Source organism: Delphinus delphis, chromosome 15 (assembly GCF_949987515.2).
Source record: "Delphinus delphis chromosome 15, mDelDel1.2, whole genome shotgun sequence".
Classification (NCBI taxonomy): domain Eukaryota; kingdom Metazoa; phylum Chordata; class Mammalia; order Artiodactyla; family Delphinidae; genus Delphinus; species Delphinus delphis.
In genome coordinates, this window is record NC_082697.1 from 49,076,306 (window position 1) to 49,096,792 (window position 20,487).

The following is a 20,487-nucleotide window of genomic DNA, read 5'->3' on the forward strand; positions in this document are numbered from 1 at the left end:
GTCCAGGAAGATCCCACATGCCGTGGAACAACTAAGCCCACGCGCCACAACTACTGAAGCCCCCGTGTCCTAGAGCCCATGCTCCACAACAAGAGAAGCCTATGGCAACGAGAAGCCTGCGCACCGCAACGAAGAGTAGCCCCTGCTCGCCGCAACTAGAGAAAGCCTCTGCGCAGCAACGAAGAACCAACGCAGCCCAATATAAATAAGTTAAAAAGAAAAACAAAAATACTTGATGTAATTAGCATAATTCTGAACATGTGATCTTTCCTGATTTCCCCCTCCACATGACATCACGCTCCCCATCATCAGACACTGAGAATGTGCTTTACATTTGTGTGACCTGCCATCACTCAATCACTGAATGGAATTCAAGTGAAAACATCTGCCTCTCTCAGCTAGGCTGGAGGCCTCAGAAAGGGGGGCTTAGCCCCAGGAGCAAAAAGGAGGGAATCCCAAGAAGGGGCCCTGGGGAGAGTTGGTTGACCCAGTGCCCTTGTGATGCCAGAACTGCCCAGGGAATGTACCCCAGGGGGAGGTGGACTCCTCCTAAAAAGTCCCACAAGGCCGGCCACAGGGAGACCTCACCCCGTCCCCTACCCCTCACTCCCTGGCCCCACCTTCCCCCCATTCTCCCCTCTACGGGCCTCACCTCCCCTGGGCCCACAGATCCCAAGAAGTGCCTGGTGGAGACACTGCAGCATCAGCATTTGACAGAACCTGCAGCCCAGCCAGAGGGCAGGAGCCTTCCAAACCCAGGAGGCTGTTTCTAGACTCTCACTCTTTACCCACAGAAGCCCTCCAACCCTCCATTTGGGGTTGGGGGAGCAGCCAAGGACACAGCCAGTCCTTGTGAAAATCGCAAAAGAGAGAAATCCAGAGAAGCCAAAAATCCATCCCCACCAGAGCAAGAGAGGGGCTCCCAGAGAGGCCCCCCATCAGGTCAGGCTCTGTGACTGCAAAGGGTCTGCACACTGGCAGGGGACTTGTTCCAAGGTTACGTGGACCTTGGAACATGTTGCCACGGGAACAAGGGACCCCGTGTTACCAATGACCTGTCTCACCTACCTCACACACACCACTCGGCCCTTCCCAGGAAGGCCCAGGAACAGCGAGGGCCAGGGAAGTCCGCCCATGGGCCGACCCCACCAGCCTCAGGCCCCCCGCCCAGCCCTGTCCCCACCATGAAGGGGACAGGGGTGACACTGAGACCGACACAGAGCTCAGAGGGATGCAGACCAGATGAGAACTGCCGCCAGCAGCCGGAGGACAAGCAGGTCAGGCCCATAAGGTTCCTTGTGCAGGCCCTGCCTTAGCTCCTTCTCAAAGGAGGGCAGCCACATGGCAGGAGGCCCCTCCCCGGTGGGGTGGGGGGGGCTGCAGCAACTTCAGACTGACCCCACCAGTGGGTACTCCTGCCCAGGACACTGAAGCTCATTGACGACCCCCACCCCATCACAGGGTCCCCACAGGGAGGCGTTGACCTCATGCTCCCATGGACTGGACCTAATTCCAAGGAATTCCTGCTTCCATGGCATGTGGCTTGCACTAAGACCAGCTGCTCAGGATGCTGGCAGAGGGGCGCTAGAGGCTGGCAGGGTGGCTCTGGACGCCTGCGCCCACAACCGCACAGGGCCCACGCCCCCACACGGCTTCTCACCCGTGGCCAGCCTTCCGGTGCCTGCTGATCTCCTTCTCGCCCTCGATGATCCACTGCATGATTTTCTGGTTCTTCTCTGCATCCTCAGAGGGGCCTGGCGCCTCCACGCTGGTGCTCTTCCCCGACTCAGCCTTCTTGGAGTTTCTTTTGGAGGTCATGCTTGCCTTCCCGCTGCAAGAGCAAGACCCGGGTCACCTGCTACTTCAGCTGGCCCAATGCTGGACAGCTGGCCCAGACCCTCATGGCTATGGGAGGGTGGCCTGGAAGGGCCCCTCCCTGAACGTGGGGCCTCTGCACTGGCTCTGCGGGCATGAGTGGGGTTGTTTTGGCAGACTCTATGGTGGGAAGGAAAGGAAGGAAGGTGTCTGGGCAGCATGGGCCGGGAGGGTTGGAGCCAAGGTGGCAGCATCCAGGGCCTGGCCACCCTTCCTCACCCAGACACTACCCTCCGAAACAGGTGCATCTGACCTGACCATGCTTCAAGGCTGGAGCTCCAGCGGCCAGTGCACCCAGGTGCCTGCTGTCTCTGTGGCTGACCCTGATTTAATGACTTTTAAAGGGGAATCCTGGCTTGAAGGCTGAACAGAGGCCACAGTAGATACGGCCTCTCGCCTTGACCCCTTTTTCCTGGAGACACACACAGCCTCACTGACACAGATGCAGAAGGAGGGAACCGCCGCCAACACTCACCTGTAGGCCAGGCTGTCACTGGTGGTGGGGGCGGCGCCCATGCTCTCCACGTGGCTTCGGGGCTTGGCCGCGTGGCCGTGCAGCTCTGGGCCCCACGCGAAGCTGCTCTGGACCCGGCGGGAGGCCTCGGCCTCGGCAGGCTCCTTGGGCCTAGCTGAGCCATGGTGGCCGTGGTGGTGGCCGTGTCTGTGGAGGTGCAGGCCAGCTGTGTCCAGCTTCGCCCCCGACTTGGGCACGTGCTTTCCATGCCCGGGCACTGTGCCTCCTAGCGCTCCCATCTTGGGCATGTGCGCACTGTCCGGGGAGCGGTGGCCGGGCCCTGGTGACTGGCAGCCCGGTGTCCTCATGACTCGCTGCACATGCTCGTCCAGGATGCTCTCCGGGTTCTCCTCGTGTGCATCCCGCAGCCCCACACAGCTCACATCCGCATAGCGGGGTGGGAAGTGGTGCCAGGCCGGGGCTGAAGGCAGCTTATGACTGGCCCCTGGGGGGCCAGAGGACACATCACCATCCTCACCTTCTTCCTCCTGTGGGGACAAGGCCACATGTTACCTCTCGGCACTGGCCGCGCTGCGGAAACCCCACGCTTGGGGAGACAAATCACAAGCAAGCAAAGGCCAGGAGCCCTGAGCCTGGGATGAGACCCTGAGCCTGAGGTGAGGTGCTGGAGGGGCCGCCCGACCCAGAGCGGCCCCCAGAGCCCCTCCTGTCCCTGCTGAGTCCTGAGCAAGTGCAGCTGGGCTCTGGGCAGTCTGCACGGCAAGACGGTGCAGACGGATGGAGGCTGGGCTCACCACCCGAGTGTGGCGGGTACGCGGTGAGGAGGGGCACAATGCCAGTGCCGCGGAGACCACTGGGAATCCTGGCACTGGTTCCACTTTCTTTTATGCTTATCAATAAAAATTTTGTTTTTTTTTTCAGTTGAGTTTTCCTATTCCTCAATCTTACTGCCATATTTTCCATCATATTTTCAAAGGGAATGTTGCCCTTGTACAGAAGAGCTCTTGGTTTTTGCTTACCTTGCTATTGGTGTCTTAATAAATTCTGACATTAAACTAACAGAATTTCCTTTGACTCTCTGAGAATTACCATAACCACATCCATAAACATAAATATTCGATCACTTTAATTCCAAAAGATACTGGTCACATTTATTTTCTTGTCTTATTGACTTGTCCAAACCAGAATGCTGAGTATGTCTGGTCATAACTGAGAAAACGGGTGACTAAGCCACGCTGCACTTTAACACAAAAAACCTCCGGGAGTTCACCACAGGACTCACCACTGCAAAAGTACCTAAATGTCATTCGGACATGCCGTCAGCTGTGGGCACTGCAACTCAGGATGGAAAATGGCACTGAGGAGGACAGACAGGGAGAGAGGGATGGATGGAGGGGGAACACACACCCTGTGGGCACAGATGGGCGCTGCCCTGGCAGAGCCTCAGACCGCTGGGCTCCTGCACCCCATCCTGTGTCCCCATCCCGACCCCTGTGCTTTGCAGGGATGAGGGGCTGGGAGACTCCTCGCCAAGTCTTCCCCAGGGCACTGCACTGTTGACACTATTCACCTAGGGCAGCAGAGAGCAAGAGGGAACCTCCAAATTCCTACGGATCTGACATCTAGTTTTTCTTAATAGCTCTGCATGTGCAGAAATTCAATTTTAGAGCTCTATAATATTGATATTATACATTTACATAACCACTCAGCTGCTAGTATTCGTTTTTTTTTTTTTGCGGTACGCGGGCCTCTCACTGCTGTGGCCTCTCCCGCTGCGGAGCACAGGCTCCGGACGCGCAGGCTCAGTGGCCATGGCTCACAGGCCCAGCCGCTCCGCGGCACGTGGGATCCCCCCGGACCGGGGCACGAACCCGTGTCCCCTGCATCGGCAGGCGGACTCCTAACCACTGCGCCACCAGGGAAGCCCGTTTTATTTTGTTTTTATTTTCCAAGTTTTACAATGAAAATAAGTTATTAAAAAATCTGTAGGATTAAAAAATCCCTCCCTCCCACCCTCCCTATCCCACCCCTCTAGGTGGTCACAAAGCACTGAGCTGATCTCCCTGTGCTATGCAGCTGCTTCCCACTAGCTACCTATTTTACGTTTGGTAGTGTATATATGTCCATGCCATTCTCTCACTTTGTCACAGCTTCCCGTTCCCCTTCCCCCTGTGTTCGTTTTTTCAGAGCGGGGTTGCAGGAGGCGGAAACCATGCCCCTAACTGTCCCTTCAGCTCCTCCGCAGGCCTCACGGCCTGAATGAGAGCAGCTCAGCCAGCGCAACCCCCAACCCCAGCCCTGCCGGCCACTCCCTCCCAAGCAGTGAGACCAAGTCACGGGAGCCGGCAGGGTGGGTGCCTGTCGGGTGACCTCGGGGGCTGCGCGAGGACAGCTGGTCAGCTCAGGGGGAGCCCTCAGGCCATACCTTCTCTGCTGTGAGGGCCGTGCCGTTGCCATGCAGGCAGAAGAGGAGAGTGAGGGCCAAGCAGGCTCCCTAAGGCTCCTCGCAGCACAGCCCTGCCCGCCAGCGTCTCACTCTCAGGGCTGCCTTCTGGTGCTGTGAGGGGTCCCAGGTTCTGACATGCTACGGGAAACCTGCCTGCTGTCTCCCCACAGGGGAAGATGGGGGAGCCAGGCCCCCTGTTTCAGGGCTGGGCATCACTGGGAGCTCTGGAGCCGGGTGCAGGCGGCAGGAGAGGGGAACTCCAGGTGTGACCACGTGCCAGGCCCCACGTCCACCCTGATGGCAGTGCCTCCAGACTGTTGTACACACGGCCCACCCGGGGAACGTGGAACTGAAACAGCAGGGCCCTCCCAAGGGTTCTGATGGGGTCCAGCGAGGGCTCAGGTCCTGTATATTAAATAGGAAGATCGGGTGGAGAAACAACTCCTTCAGGAAACGTCACATTTTTGAGTTTCAGGTATCGGGCAAAATATCAAGAAGAGAACAGATTTCTGCTCTAAGAGAAAAAGCAAAGGCCCGTGGGACACAGCACTGAGGCCCACAGAGTCCAGGGGGGACTGGGCACAGGGAGGGCGTGTGAGAGGCACACCTGTCACTAGCACCTCTGCACGGAGGCCCTGAATGTGTGGAAACGAGTCTTGTAGAATGACACGCCCAGGGCAACAAAAGCAAGGTATCTCTGGCAGTTATGGGCAGAAAGGTATTAAACCAAATAAATTACAAATATTATGAAACTTCTTAGCCTCCAAAGTTCCATCAAACAAGGCTGCAGGTCAGAAAACAAGACAAAACAGAGCCTGTGTCCAGACCTAAAAGCCACTCTGCACTCGGAAGTGACAAGTGGGAGCCTCCTGCCCCTCCTGCCCATGTGAGGGCATCTCAGCTCCACGTGGCAGGGAGGGCACTGAGCAGGATGCAGGCCAGGCCTGGGTCCGCGAGCAGGTGTCATGGGAGAGCTGCCCATAAGCCCCCAAGTCGGGGTGGAGCATGATCCAGTGGGGCGGGGAGGTGCTAGGGGGCCCTGGTGGGAGCAGCTCAGGGCCTGAAGTCCCCCTAAACTCTACCGAGTGTGGTCACACACTTCAGTGACCCTGCGTGGTGCCCCGCCATGGGACCCACTCACCATCCGGACGCGCTTCAGCCGCTCCTCCAGCTTCTCCTCGGCCTCCCGCGTCCGCTGCACAGCCTCCAGGCGGTGGATGAGCTCTGCGGCAAACTTCTGGGGCTCCACACGGACTTCCTTTGGCATTCGGTACGTGCGCTGCAAGGAGACACTGCTGGTGAGCCGTACGTGCAGTGTGGAGCTGCTCCGCACCCGGGTGGCCCTGCCACACCGCAGGTGAGGAGAGAACATGGGGCCTGCATTTTATCCAACCCAGAGCTGACCCAGCAGTGAGAACGAGCAGACACCACCGCTTCCCACCTCGCATGACCCCGGATGGAGACACTGAGCAGGCTGGGAGCTGCGTCCCCAGGACAAAGGCCACCCCGGCGCCCTCAGCCCAGGGGTGCCTACCCCGAGAGCTTCTGGCCCGTCCCAGAGAAGCGCTTCTCGTGACTGCCCAGGCTGGGACACAGGGCAGCTGGGGCCATGGCAGAGGCGTGGCAGGAGAGCTGCAGCTGCGAAGACCACTGAGGACAGGACGAGCCCACAGGCCAGAAGGGCTGGCCGCTCCCTGCAGCGCCCGCCCTGCACACAAGGGGGCAGCAGTGCCTGGCACTCAGGTGTGTGTGGACCAGGCTCTGGACTCTGATGTTGGGATGAGGGACACAAAACACTGGGTACAGGAAAGAGTCAAGGGAGAGGGGGGATGACAGACGGCTCTTCCTTTCAGAGAACATAATTCCGCGATGCAGTTTACAACAATACACTGGATAGCTTTTTCTTTTGCGGGGGTGGGGAGTAGCTAGCTTTAATGTGAAATAATTTCAAATCCAAAACAATTGCAAGAAGAGTACGAAGAACTCCTGTGCACCCTCACCTGGACCCCAGCCCACTGCCACCTGCCACACTTGCTGTAACTTTCTCCCCTAGACACAGGCACACACTTTCCTGAGCCAGCAGAGAACACTGCACATGTGACGCCTGCTAACTCCCATACGCTATAGAATGTATTTAACAAAAACCAAGGACAATCCTGTACCTAGCTACAGGACAATTATAAAAAAAAAAAAAAAAATCCTGATACAATATTCTTATCTAATCACAGATCTTATTCCAATTTCACCAGTTGTCCCAATAAACGTCCTCTATAGCAAAACATGTTTTAAAAATCTAAGCCACTGAGGTCTAAGTGAGGGAGGGATGGGAGCGGCAGGAGTGCTGCATGAGGAGGCTGGTGAGGGAGAGGGGAGACCCAAGGGAGGGAGGGCCTGGAAGGGCCTGGGGACAGGGTGGCGCACAGGGGCCCTCTCTGACCTCTGGGTGGATAGTGGCTATGTAGAACCCTGGCCTCCAGACAGAAGCAGGCGAGGCAGGAAGCCGTGGGACAGGGGTGGGAGCCTGGGTGGAGCTGGTGCCCACACAGCCCTCCCACCAGGGGTCTCTGGACATGGTCTGGATTTGCACACCCATTCCTCATCTACAAGACAGGAGTGAGAACAGTTCCTGGTTCCTCAGAAACATGTAAAATTAGGGAAGAACGTGACATCAAGGGCTCAGAAACAAGCCACTGAGGCTGATGCTGACCACGACAGGCTCGAAGAGGCCTGGACACAGGCCAATGCTTCAGAGGCGGAGAAGCTGGTGCCAAGGGCCAGGCAGTGCCCAACACCAGTCAGAGGTTTGTCCTGGAGCCAAGAAGCCCATGCCCAAGAAGGGCAGTCAGGGTGCCCAGCACTTCTAGAAGGTCCTGAGAGAAGGTGGGCATGGATGATGAGCCCCAGACGACTGGGCGGTGGGACGGCCAAAAGGCCGGGCCCTGGAAGGAGTCCTCAACAGCAGGCGTTGGGACAGACCACAGGGACCTGAGGGCAGCCCGGCCCCACCAAGCTGGTTGGTCAGAGGTCAGAGGCAGGAGAGCCGGGGCAGGGAGCACTGAGCCAAGAGTGCTGTGACACCAGCACGACATCCAGATGGTGAGAGCGCACGGTTCTGACCACACAAGAGCAGAAGGAAAAAGTTCTTGACGAGATCCAGCGAGTCCATTCTGGAAAACAGCCTCCAAACTGTGCAGCTGTGACTCCAAAAATAGGAAAGCTGTCAGAAGTTACAATGATTATCAGATTCATGGAAGAACGGTAACCTCTCCAGCTTTGAAGAAATTTAAAAAAACCACAAAGGAAAATATTTCAAGTAAATAAAAATGTGAAACTTCTGAGGAATATAAAAGGCCAACAAAGAAAGAAGAGGCTCCTCTCTCAGCCTTAAGGATCTCAGGACCAGACACTTCACATGTGGAGAGCCACAGGCTCCCCCACATGCCGGCACCTCTCTCCCACGACAGTCACCCACATGCGTCCCCTCCACTGGCCTCCCCAAACCCCCGTGCATCTCGCAGCGAGGAGCACTGAACACAGTAGACCCCCCGAGAAATGGCAACTCCCAAAAAAGACATACAACGGCAACAGGAGTCCCAGCTCCCTGGACCCACCTCCGCCCACCACCCAGCATCCGGTCCGACAATCAAACAATGTGCACGGGCTCCTGGGGCACCAGCCACAGAAGACATGTCGCTGGCGAACAGAGGCGCGAAGCAGCATTCTCTTCCCGTTGGCGGGGAAGGCGTCCACGTGAGTCGTGGTGGATGAGGCTGAAGTCCCTTCACCTTGAACCTCAAACCACATCACTGAACAAAACTCGGCTGCACCTTCTGCCCCGAGCACATGGCCAGGCTGAGCACAGCTGCCGACCAGCCCCCGACCAGCCCTCGCCCTGGCAGGGACTCCGCTCCCCGTGTGCAGACAGCCGCACCCCAGGGAGGACTCCCCCGACTGCAGGCCACTCACGGTGTTTCTCCTCTCACCCCCATTTACCCGGCAGGGCCGTTCTCTTGAATCTGGGCTCAAGGTGCAGGGCCAGGAAACACAGACCCTCAGGATGCAGGACTGCCCGCCAAGGGCCTTCCGGGACCCAAGGGCACTGCTGTTCTGATTCTGGAAGCTGCTCGGGCGGCACGTGGGCTCTGGGCCACCCTGTCCTCTCCGCCCCTCTCAGTGCTGCACGCAGACAACCCGCCCCCGTGCTACTCCAGCTCTTTCTGTAGGTTTTGTCTAACACTTCGCTTAATTTTTCAAATTAAAAAAATTTTATTTTGGAAAAAATCTCAAACTTGCAGACAAGTTGCAAGAACAACATGAAGAACATTTTTTCTGGATCTGACAGCAGACGGCGTGCTTCCTACACGCAGGGACTCTCCCACACGAGCACCTCCAGCCCCGACCCGCCTCCCTGGGCTCACCCTGGAGGGTGCGGTGGCCTCAGCTGGGTCCACGTGGGATTCTCATGACCCCGTGACCTATGAGAGTTAAAGGGCAGTTCTTGTGCAGGATGGCCCTCGGCTCAGGCTATGTCCTCGCAGGGGTAGCTCTGGCATCCTGTTGCGGACGTAGGAGCCCAGGCAGGTCCTTTCACAAAGCAGCTTTCTCCCCCGGGAGTATGTGGTCTGTGAGGGGACACTGGGGACGATGCTGACACCCTGCTCATCAATGGGCTCGACCCCCCCCGTCACGTCAGCATCCACGCACGGACCCCACTCCACGGCACTGACTGTGACCCTTTCCATGTCCCCTCACACCCCTATTTTCCAGGACACAAGATGCTGGGCACCTCCTCTGTGCCCCTGCCCAGCCTGGTCCACAGAGCAGAGAGAACACGTGTGGCCACGGCCTCGGCTCAGGCCCAGGCTGCTCCAGACATGAGCCAGCTCAGCGCTCCCCAGGAGGCTGCCCACAGGCAGGCACACGCATGCGCACACGCGTACATGTACACACACACGTGCACACACAGCCCTCATAGCATCTTCCACTTGTCCCTAAGCAGACACCATCGGTGCCTGGTTCAGGCGCATCTGTGCCAAGGGGTAGCTGGGAGGTGACAAAATGCCCTCTTCTCAACCGTATCACTTTTCTTATTTGGAAATTAAAGCATCTACAGAAAAGTGAAAAGACTCTAACCAAGGAATCCTGATGGAGGGCAGGTGTGTGCAACAATCCTGAGATGCATCTGCTTTCCCTGCACAGAAACCGCCAGGAAGACACGAGTCACTGTGGATGCACCAACGCGACAAGACCACATCTTCCCTGCAAGGTCTTTCCCGCTCCAAGTCAACGCGTCCAAACGAGAACAGCTAATCCCTCCCGTCATCAGCAAAGGAACTCTCTGCCCAGCCCCACCCTGCACTGGGCTCTCTGAGGGTCCCCAGTGCCCACGATCAGGAGAACCACTATCACCTTGTTATTTTTATCCAAGAGGTGAAGTTGAGGCAGCTTTGAAGTCAGGACGCCCCACAGTTCAGCCACAGGCGGCCGATGCCTTGTTTCATCCCGAACAAAGCAGTGCTCATGGGTGCTCAGGACGGGGGCACTGCCACGCTGTCCCACAGAGCCGCCGGCCGCCAGTCTGGCCAGGCCTGGGCATCGAGCCAGCGACAGGCTCCGAGCGGTTCTCCCACCTCCAGGAGAAGCATCTCATTTAACACGATGGGAAAGGCTGTGAGGAGGGCAGTCCCTGCTCATCTGTACCGACTGTGCAGGCACTGCCCCCTCCAGCCACAGGGCGAGAATGCGTGTGACCGTGTGCCGTGCCTGGACCTGAGCTGAGCTCCTCGGAAGCCAGGCCAGTGCCACAGCAGCCTGGTCAGAGTGGAGAGAACGGGTGGGCACGGGTCCAGGAGGGCAGGTGAGCCCCAAACTCGGAGACGGGGAGGGCGAGGGCTGTGCAGACGAACTTACAGGAATGTGAGGTAGAGGCACGCGCCCGTTGACCTGGACGCTCTCCTGCATCTCCCGGCGGTGCTGCTTGCGGATCCTGTAAGGTGGGACTCCATCCCTGTCCAGGAGAAAGAGACAGTCCAGAGTGAGCACAAATAGAATGGCTCAACCAAGTTCGGCTGAGCTGGCTTTATCTAGAGCAGGGCCAGCACAGCCTATTTTTCTGAGGTGTGATGGGCTAAGAATGACTTTTACATTTTTAAAGCAGAGGAGGAACATGGGACAGAGACTATTCGTGATCCTTTATGGAAAATGTGTGCTGACCCCTGCTTTACTGCCCAGGCAGGATATGGTGTGCCTACCTGGAAGGGGTGCTCTAAATGGACTGGAAACATTGGAGGGCTGCAAAATCAGTGGCCAAGACAATCTAGATACTGTTGAAAGAGATTTCCAAGGTTCCTATATTCTGCTTTCTTCCAAGGTAAATTGGTAATGCAGTGTAATCTCTCTGTCAAATGCTCAAATTAGCTTCCTTGATGTAAATTTTAGTTATAAACCCTTTTGAAGATTATGATAAAAATAAAAATTAAATTACATAGTGTTGGGACTTCCCTGGTGGTGCAGTGGATAAGACTCCACAGTCCCAATGCAGGGGGTCTGGGTTTGATCCCTGGTCAGGGAACTAGATCCCACATGCATGCTGCAACTAACAGTTCACATGCCACAACTAAGGAGACCGTGTGCCGCAACTAAGGAGTCCTGGAGCTGCAATTAAGGAGCCCACCTGTTGCAACTAACACCTGGAGCAACCAAATAAGTAAATAAAATTTTTTTTAAATTACATACTGTCTTTAAAATAACGAAGCACTTATTCAAGAGAAGTAGCAGATCCAACACATGGCTCACTGCACACGTGCTGTCCCTTAAGAACTCGGCAGCTCTCTCCTGCCATTTGAAAGCTACTCCGGGGAGCACAGTGGCCAATAGGAGCCTTCTCTGGTCCCCGCTTCTGTCTCTGAAGGACTCTGCAGCGTGCTGCCACCTCCGACAGCTCGAAGAGATGGCCCTCCCAATCGTCTGCTACTGAAATACTCTAGCCTCCCAGTTGTCCGGCAGGTGCAGTGAACGTCTGTGCCAGTGATCCTAACCCCTTGCATCCTGCTCAAGCACTGCCCACAGGGCAAGTGCTGCCAGAGCAGTGCTGTTTTCACTGGACACCAGGATGGGAACACGCAGCCATGACAATTCTGATCTCACTGCATCGACTGCTAGAGCGCCTAGCAAAGGCACCAAGCACGCAGCACTCAGCGTGTCCTGGCCCCATCCCAGGCAGACACACATCCACAGCTCTGTGGCTTTGTGGGCGGGCAGGGCTGCACCCCAGGCTGGGTGGAAAGGGTGCACTTAGGTTCAGAGCAGGGCAGAGAGAGGCTGCGGTGTACCCGGGTGTCCCTGGCTGTCAGGGTCCCAGGCAGTGCCACAGTGCAGATGGCTCAGCAGTCCAGCAGGGCCAGGCTGCTCCAGAGGACAGGCATCAGCGAAGAAAAGCGTCAAGTACATCTGAACGCTCTCACATGTCCCAGGGCTTGTTCAGGTGTCCCAAGCCACCAACTTGTCTGTTTCTCATGTACTCTGACAGGGCACCTAAAATCCATACGCTTCTGAGGATCAGGCACCATCCTCAGAATCTATGCCCGAAGTCAATGGACTAGGAAGCACTTCACCAGGTGGAGGCGACCCTGAGTTGCCATCAGAAATAATTTAGATGAAACACACGATCCTATTTTTTGCCTCATATACATTCAAATATCTGCCACAATTTTACATTCCTAATTCTCGACTATGCCTACATTTCTGAGTCTCAGTGTAAACCAAGATGAATAGAACATCAGGGAAAAAATATTAAAAAATTTTTAGATCTTCCCTTTAGCAAACACATGTCCTTTTCTTGGAGAGAATTAAGAGACTAATTGTCATTGCAGTAACTGAGTTTTGGGGAAGAGGAAAACAGATCTCGTGCTGTCAGCTGCTCCCGGGGGTCTGAAGGGCTGCAGTTCGTTGGAACCCTTTTATGTGATACTTCATATTCACGGAAGGTAGTGTTTGAAACCCCAGTAATTTCAACTAAGTTGTTAAAAACATGTCAACATTTTATACTAAAGATTCAAGACAAAGGAGAAGGTAATGATGAATGAAAAATGCCCCACAGAGGCTCAACCTGACGGGATGACGCCTCCACCATGTGGTCACCAAAGGGGAAGAGAAGAGAAAGGGCACCAGGTGCACACAGCACGGGGCTGTAGGAACCTGCTCAGCGACCCGTCCCGTCAGCGGCCTGACCCCCCATCCCATCCAGCAGCCTGCCCCATCCCGTCCGGCGGGATGCAGCGTGGAAAGCAGTGCAAAGACACAGGCAGCACAAAGCGTATACCGAGAAGACGGCCCACAGAGCAAGACCTCAACGTGGAAAGGCCTGCTCACCTACAAAGACGAGCTCGGCAGCCTTTTCCTCTTTATTTAGACCTATCTGACCTCTAGACCCTAGCCAGGGCGGGGGCAGAGTCCCCATGACCCGCTGAGAGCAGCCAGGGCCACAACCCCACATGCTCTCGTGGGGACAAGACACCTGCAGATGCGGCCACGGGCCCACACCTGCTGGCTTCACACCCAAAGGTTGCCTCCTGCCCTGGGCCTGGGCCCGGCCAGAACCTTCCCCTCGGTGGCGGTCAGATGGCAAATGGCGTACGACCGAAAGCTGGGCGAGCCTGACACTCATGGGTGGTGGATTCAGGGCCCCACGTGACCCAAGCAGGCAGATAGGCAACACCCTGATGTGACATGGGCATGGTCTGACACAATCAAACTTCTGACGCACGCCTGGGTCCCCAAAGTTATCTGCTGAACCAAAGAGAAAGGTATCAGAAACAAGCACTTCCCCCCAAGGGAGGGTTTTCCCTGGAGAGGACGATGAAGGAAGCTGTCACCATCAAGTGACACAGAGGCTCAATGTGGCTCCTGTGGCCCCTGGTGGCCACCCCTGAGCTGTCGGGCAGAACAGAACCACACTGAGGGGACGACAAGCACTGCTGAGCAGGTGAGACGGCTTCCAGATTAAAGGAGCGTGAGCACAGAGCAGGATGGACCGGAGACGCCCTCGGGGACGGCCCGCCTTGGCCGCGCCTCCGACGTGAACACCAGAGACCCAGAACCTGGGGCGCCAGCCCAGGCAGCTCTGAGGCTTTCCCTCTTCCAAAGGTTCCAGCAGCCTTGGCCTGGAGGGAAGCAACTACAACAAACTTTGGCTCCAGTTTGTTTGCGGATTTCTAGCGACACTCCCTGCAATGCAGATGCACTGACACCCCACTGGGGAGGGCCCCAAAACAGCTTCTGGGGAGAAGGCCCTGGCTGCCCCTTAGGGGCTGCTCTCCCAGGCAGGGGCACTTACACGCTGCTGTCGGTGAGGGACAGGCTGTCAGCATCGCTGGACAGGCTCTGCTGCTCACTGTCGTTGGCGCTGGTTGCTGGGGCGAGGGCATAGCCGGAGTTGACATAGTAGGGGTTGACAGGCTCCCGCCAGGATCCATACCTGCCAACAAAGAGGCACGTTAGCAGCTGCCGGACAACATCCTCGTGCATTTATCCACATTTTCATAATCATCTGATATCCCACTATGTCAACTGCAGACGCAAACAATTCAGAAGACGGAGCAGAAAGGGCTGGCGTCTCCACCCTGCCTCCCACCCCGCTGTCCTTCCCAGGGAGATGGGCATCTCCCACATCTTCCCTCCACATGAGGCAGACGTGTAAGTGAACACACGGAGCGGTATTTGGGTTGGCATTTTTATGCACATAACTGGAAACGGGGCACGGCTGCTCTGCTCTCCCTGCTCCTACAGAGCGCTGCCCGCAGACTCGCTAATCAGCCGCAAAGCCACCCGACCCTGTGGGCACAGCCGCAGCACCGGTGCCACGGCCCCCTCAAGAGGACCACGGAGTGGGCCAGGACTCCCGTGCACTGAGAACTGCCACAGGACGGATGAGGGGGATGGTGGGTGAAGGGACCTGTGGGTTTAACAGTGGCTGTCTCGATGCCCCACCGGCCACTTCCTCCCAGGAGCAGTCCAGCACTCCCTGGGTGGGACCCAACACCACTTGTCATGTGAATAGCCAGAAACTGACACCTGGGTTTAGTCTGCATTTCCCTGGTTGGTGGTCAGGCTGGAGGTTTGGGTGTCACTTAAATTCCCTCCTCTTTACCTGTTCATACCTCTGTCCATTTTCTATTAGACTGTTTATGAGTTTCTTAGTGATTTACAGATGCCTTTAAATATTCTTACTATTAACCTCTGGTTATATACGGGAAAAATATTTTCTCCCTAAATGTCACTTTTTAACATTGTTTATGTTGATCTTGATATTACAAAAGTTTTTTATTTCTGTGAAATCAGATTTACCAATCTTTCCCTTTATAGATTTTTCTGTATCTTACATAGGCCAGCTTTCCTCATTCAAAGATTACAAATATATTCTTCTGTTTTTCCTCAAATGCTTCAATAGTTGTTTTTTTAAAATTTAGATCTCTACCTGAAATATGTGTGTGTAAAACCTACCTACTCCCTTGCATCAAAATGGAGAGCCAGCCGTTAGCATTAAGTACTGCACAATCCACCTTGTTCTGAATACTTTCACACCTAACTCCCCGAACACATGAATCAATTTCTGGAGTCTGCTCTGCTCTGCTCATCCCACGACGGCCCTACCGGCCCTTCGCTGCTGCTCCCCACACTGCCTCCTCTTCCCAGAGCCTCCCTGGAAGCAACGCTGGTCAGTCCCCGCGGGCTGCCGAGGGCTACGACGTGCTGGAGGCCCATCGAGCCCGTGCAAACGCCCCTGGCTCCAGCCTCACTCTGGTCAGGGCGCTCATGAACAGCAGCTGCACTGACTCCAGGGACATGGTAGGAGTCACCTCGTCCCTTGGACTTGTGTCCTCGATGCGGGAGGAGAAGGGACCACAACACTTCTAAACTGACGGAGCCCCGTGTGGACGCCCACCACCGGAAGAACAGAACTTCTGGAAGCCCTGGTTTGTGCTGTGCACACACTCAGGAAAAGGCACCTTTCCATCTTGGACACCTGTCATGCAGCACACGTGGGCCAGGCCGGGCAGCGCAGCTGGAGAGGAGCGGCCCACCTCCCCAGGGGCCACAAGCACAAACAGTGCAGCCATGGCACCCCACCTGTTCTGCCACTGAGGCCACAGTAGTGCATGGTGATGTGGCACACAACTCTCCCGCCAGCTCAGGATCAGGTGCTCTTCATCCCCACACCGCAGGGGGACACTGCAGAGGGTCAGTCACCACGCACCACGGTCCTTCTGACCCACCCACGGCAGCCTGAGGGCATCCCTGGAGCCCACTAACATGTTCTGGCCAAATGAGGGCAGCGTCAGCGTCACAGAGGCTTATGGGAAGGGATGGGGACACGTTCACGGACGGGGACCCGCACGCACCTGGTCCTACATTTACGCTGACATGGAGCAGACGTCTGCAACGTCACGCTCTTTCTCAGGGACACTGCTATTCCTCTGGTTCTTTAAAAACAAAACCGCCAGTGCTGTCACCATTAACAGCCACTGTGCTGGAACTCAGATCACAGGGAGCGCTAAGCTGCTCTTCAGTGTCCCCGTCACGTCGTGGCCAGCACCCCGCACACCCATGAGGGCAGGACCAAGCCTGCGACGCCAATGCACCAGGGCCGTCTGCTCCCTCCTGACAGGTCCCAGGCACATCTTTCACGCGTATAGAAAAACCAGCTTTGAGGCGATAAGCAGGAAAAACATGGATCCTTTCCACGGCCTCCAGTACAGAGCAAACCCCACTATGTACACAGCTCCCAGTCCAGAACAAAGGGAAGCAAAGGGCTGTCGAGAGAGAACAGAAAGGAGGGAGACCAGCGAGGTGCTGACCGTGGACAGGAAGGCTGGCTCTCAGGACAGAGGCGCTGCAGGCTGCCGCGCGACAGAGGAAGTTCTGGGAAATATCACTCGGGGGACGCTGGGCTGCTCCCCACAAGACGGCCAGGAATCAGAACCCAGATGTGGCATCCAGGGAAACCTCCAAGCTCTCTGTAGTTTCCAGTCCTCGGAATAAAAGCCCGCCGGGGACCGTCCGGCCTCCCTGTCGCCTGCTCTCTGGGGTTGCTGCTGGCAGGATTTTGCTTTCCATCCTTTCACACTCAACCCTCCTAGATCCTTTTACTTTTGTGTGTCCTTTGTAAGCAGCTAGCCTTTTCAAGTTCCAGTTTGACCATTTTTCCTTTTAATTGCTTCCTTTGGTCCTGTTGCATTCAATGTGGTTACAGAGAGTGGATCCACCATCTCATTGTTTGCTTTCTGTTTGTCACAGCTGTTCTATCTTCTTTTGTTCTTTCTTGCCTTCTTTTGGAATATTTTTTATTTTCCATCTCCTCCCTCTAACAAAGTAAGCCTTTTACTATTCTTTCAGTGGTTCCTTTAGAGATTATAATAGGTACCCTTGATGCATCAAGGTCCAATTAACTGCATTTTACCTGTTCCCAGGCAACACATGGTCAGAATTAACTCCACTAGGGACAGTCCAATGGTTAAGACTCCGAGCTTCCACTGCAGGGGACACGGGTTTGATCCCTGGTCAGGGGACTAAGATCCCGCATGCCCCCCAAAAATAATTAACTCCACTCACCTCCACACACACACATGTGCTGTTGTTATCCTGGATTTTAATTCAGTGTAATGTCTTAAATCCCACAAGACATCATCAGTATTATTTTATCCCACCAGCAGTCACCTAGAGTTACCCACATACTTGCCCTTTCCCTCCTGCATTGGGTGTTTCCACCTGAGAGCATTTTCTTTCTGCCTGAAGAACACCCTTAAGTATGTCCTTTAGTAAAGGGGCTGCGGCTGACAACTTGGTGTTTGTTGGTCTGAAACTGTCTTAATTTCCCCTTTATTCCTGAAGGGTATTTTTACTGGGTTGGAATTCTGGTTGGTAATCATTTTCTGTTTCTAGGGAACTTTGTAAGCTTTTGGTGGGAATGTAAAATGGTACAGTCTCTGTGGAACACAGTGTGGCAGCTCCTAAAAATTAAGAGTCACCATATGATTCAGCAATTTCCCTTCTTTGCATATAGCCAAAGGAATTGAAAGCAGGGTCTTAAGAGACGTCTGTACACCCAGGCACTTTGAAATGTCACTCCTCATCATCGACCTCTCCACCTCCCGCAGCTCCTAGGAAGGTGAGGTGGTGCCGGCTGTTGCTGCCCCCCCTGCCACACCCGCCCCAGGCAGGCTCTCCTCCAGGCCCAGCGCCTGAGGCCAGAGTGCCACATCAACCCACACTTGGGATGCACAGCGGACAGACACGCCACAGACCAAAAACAGCAGGCAGCGCAACCCTGACATGGAGGTCGAGCTCGGACCCCGTCCACTGTCCCAGGAGTGGCCTCTAGAGCTATTCCTATGTTCCAAGATGCAGGCCACAGCCACACACTGACTGTCGTGTCTTCAGCCGCCTTCAACCTGGCTCCTAGTCCACCTCCTTCCCGAAGTGACATTCTCAAGAGCCTGGGCCAGTCGTTCCACAGAATGTCTCACGTGAGATCTGCATCTAACATTTCTGGCAGAACGTCACAGAAGCGATGTTGTATCACCTCAAGGAAAACCATGGGACTTCCCTGGTGGCGCAGTGGTTAAGAATCTGCCTGCCAATGCAGGGGACACGGGTTCGATTCCTGGTCCAGGAAGATCCCACATGCCGCGGAGCAACTAAGTCCTTGCGCCACAACTACTGAAGACTGTGCGCCTAGAGCTCGTGCTCTGCAACGAGCAGCCACCACAATGAAAAGCCCGCGCACTGCAACAAAGAGTAGCCCCCGCTCGCTGCAACTAGAGAAAGCCCGTACGCAGCAATGAAGACCCAACGCAGCCAAAAATAAAAATAAATAAAATAAAATAAATTTATAAGAAAAGAAAAACACCATGCCGGTTGGTCCCAATATTGGTGGCAAACCCAGTGCCTGCCAAGTGTTTCCACTCTAAATCTATTACTTTTCCTTTGTAATTAAGAGGTAATTTGTGGCGGAGATACTTTGAGATTATATACAAATCCTGTTCACACCCATCACTTGATCTGTATTTATCAGTTGGCGTCCTATGTACCCGAGCGGATTTTTATTTTATCCAGTGGATTATAATCCATTCCTTCCAGCTCTGCTCTTCCCAGAGCCCAGAGTCTGTCTGAGAACACTCCCCCACTCCCAGCCCCAGCCCTGACAGATTTCCACCAAGGAGGTATCCGTAAACCTCCTTACCTGGATCCCCAAGGCTTCCTCCTCCACATTTTTTATCACATTGTCTTGTATTCTTGAGTGCCTGATTATTTTTCATTCAGTACCTGGTTATTCTGGATGGAAAGCCAGACACTGTGTGAAAATCTTTCTAAACTGGCTGCCTGGGATGATGCTTTCTTCCCTAGAGCGTAGGCATTTTACCCTGGCCTGTGGCTGGTGCACTAGGAATCCAGCCACCTTAATCCAAAGTCAGGAACTGAGAGAGTCCGGGCTGGGCTGCAGGCTCTCAGAGGGTGGGGGGTGGATCCTGACCACGTGTGGGGCACCTTCCTCCCACGCAGGCCCCAGCCCCCTGGAGCCCAAGGACCAGCCACACTTTCCAGACTGTCTCCCTGGGCTCCCTTCTCCGATGGGCCTGCCATTCCTTCCTGCTTGGTTAGCTCTCCAAAGGCTTCAATATGATTAAAAAGAAAACCAATTCCCAGCATTTCTAGCTATTCTCAGCAGTTTTCCCTGAACTGTGTGGTTGTCCAATACTAGAAGTGTGATTCCTCCATTTATGGGAGACCTCCTACCCCCTGGAAATCCTCTGGATGAAAGAGGATTCCTAACTTGCACCACTCCCGGGAGGAATGTCGATTAGACCTCTCTGCTGGCCCCACCACCTGCAGCCCAGCCTGAGTGCTCACCCCACACAGCCCCGCAGAGCCCAGAGGGTGAGGCCTCATGGAATCACTTTTTCACCTTGGTCAGCATCCTTCAGCAGAAGTCTTGTGATTTTTTACTCAGAAATTCAGGCACATACTGCATTATGCTTCACGTTATGCTCCTGCTTGTTCTGGCATAAAAGTAATGCCGTAAGTGGCTTACCAAGTCTGCTGAGCATTCCAGAAACACACTCAGATTCCTGTCCTGCAGCAGCTTCACACGCTCAATTTGAGAAGCAAGGCTTCTGGTTGCCACGGCGAGACAGTCCCTGTGCCGCTCGCCTTCACATTGGTCTGGAGGAAACACCGGAGACCAGATACTCCACTCCCTAACTCTCTCCTAAGCAAGGTGGGAGGTCTCTGATGGGCCAATAAGGTGCAGTTTGCTTTTCTTAACATTGTAATTTGGCCACATACAAGTGCAGTCGCCTCAAGTACCTCCTAGAATTTTACTTGTGATTCTACTGGCCCCTAAAATCCCAAATCTGCCTGTGGGACACTGGTCCTTGCTAGTCACTGGGCCTTGGCCCACACAGAGTTGCTAACTGTGGTGTGCGGTGCCCATCTCTCCTCCGGCAGGTGGCAGCTTCGGAATGGCGCCTGGCACGCGATGCATTCACTTGCCGACGTGGGGACACGGCCCAGCTACAACCTGAGGTTAAGCGGGAAAGGCACTTGTCTCCGTGCCAGGTGCCACTGGGAACACAGCCAATGAAACAGTGTGGGACGGGGCAGGGATGTGAACAATGATTAAGGTCATTTCAGA

General features: G+C 55.1%; 1 protein-coding gene across 3 annotated transcripts in view; it reads right to left on the reverse strand.

The window, feature by feature from the left end:
* AXIN1 (axin 1) overlaps positions 1-20,487 on the reverse strand; it is a 53,581-nt gene that overhangs the window by 5,671 nt on the left and 27,423 nt on the right. For all 3 annotated transcript variants that reach the window (XM_060031353.1, XM_060031354.1, XM_060031356.1), the window contains exons 3-7: positions 14,131-14,271; positions 10,707-10,803; positions 5,938-6,075; positions 2,351-2,877; positions 1,661-1,831 (exon numbers count right to left, since the gene is read on the reverse strand). In XM_060031353.1, coding sequence (XP_059887336.1) covers positions 1,661-1,831; positions 2,351-2,877; positions 5,938-6,075; positions 10,707-10,803; positions 14,131-14,271 — 1,074 coding nt within the window. The remainder of the gene's footprint in view (positions 1-1,660; positions 1,832-2,350; positions 2,878-5,937; positions 6,076-10,706; positions 10,804-14,130; positions 14,272-20,487) is intronic.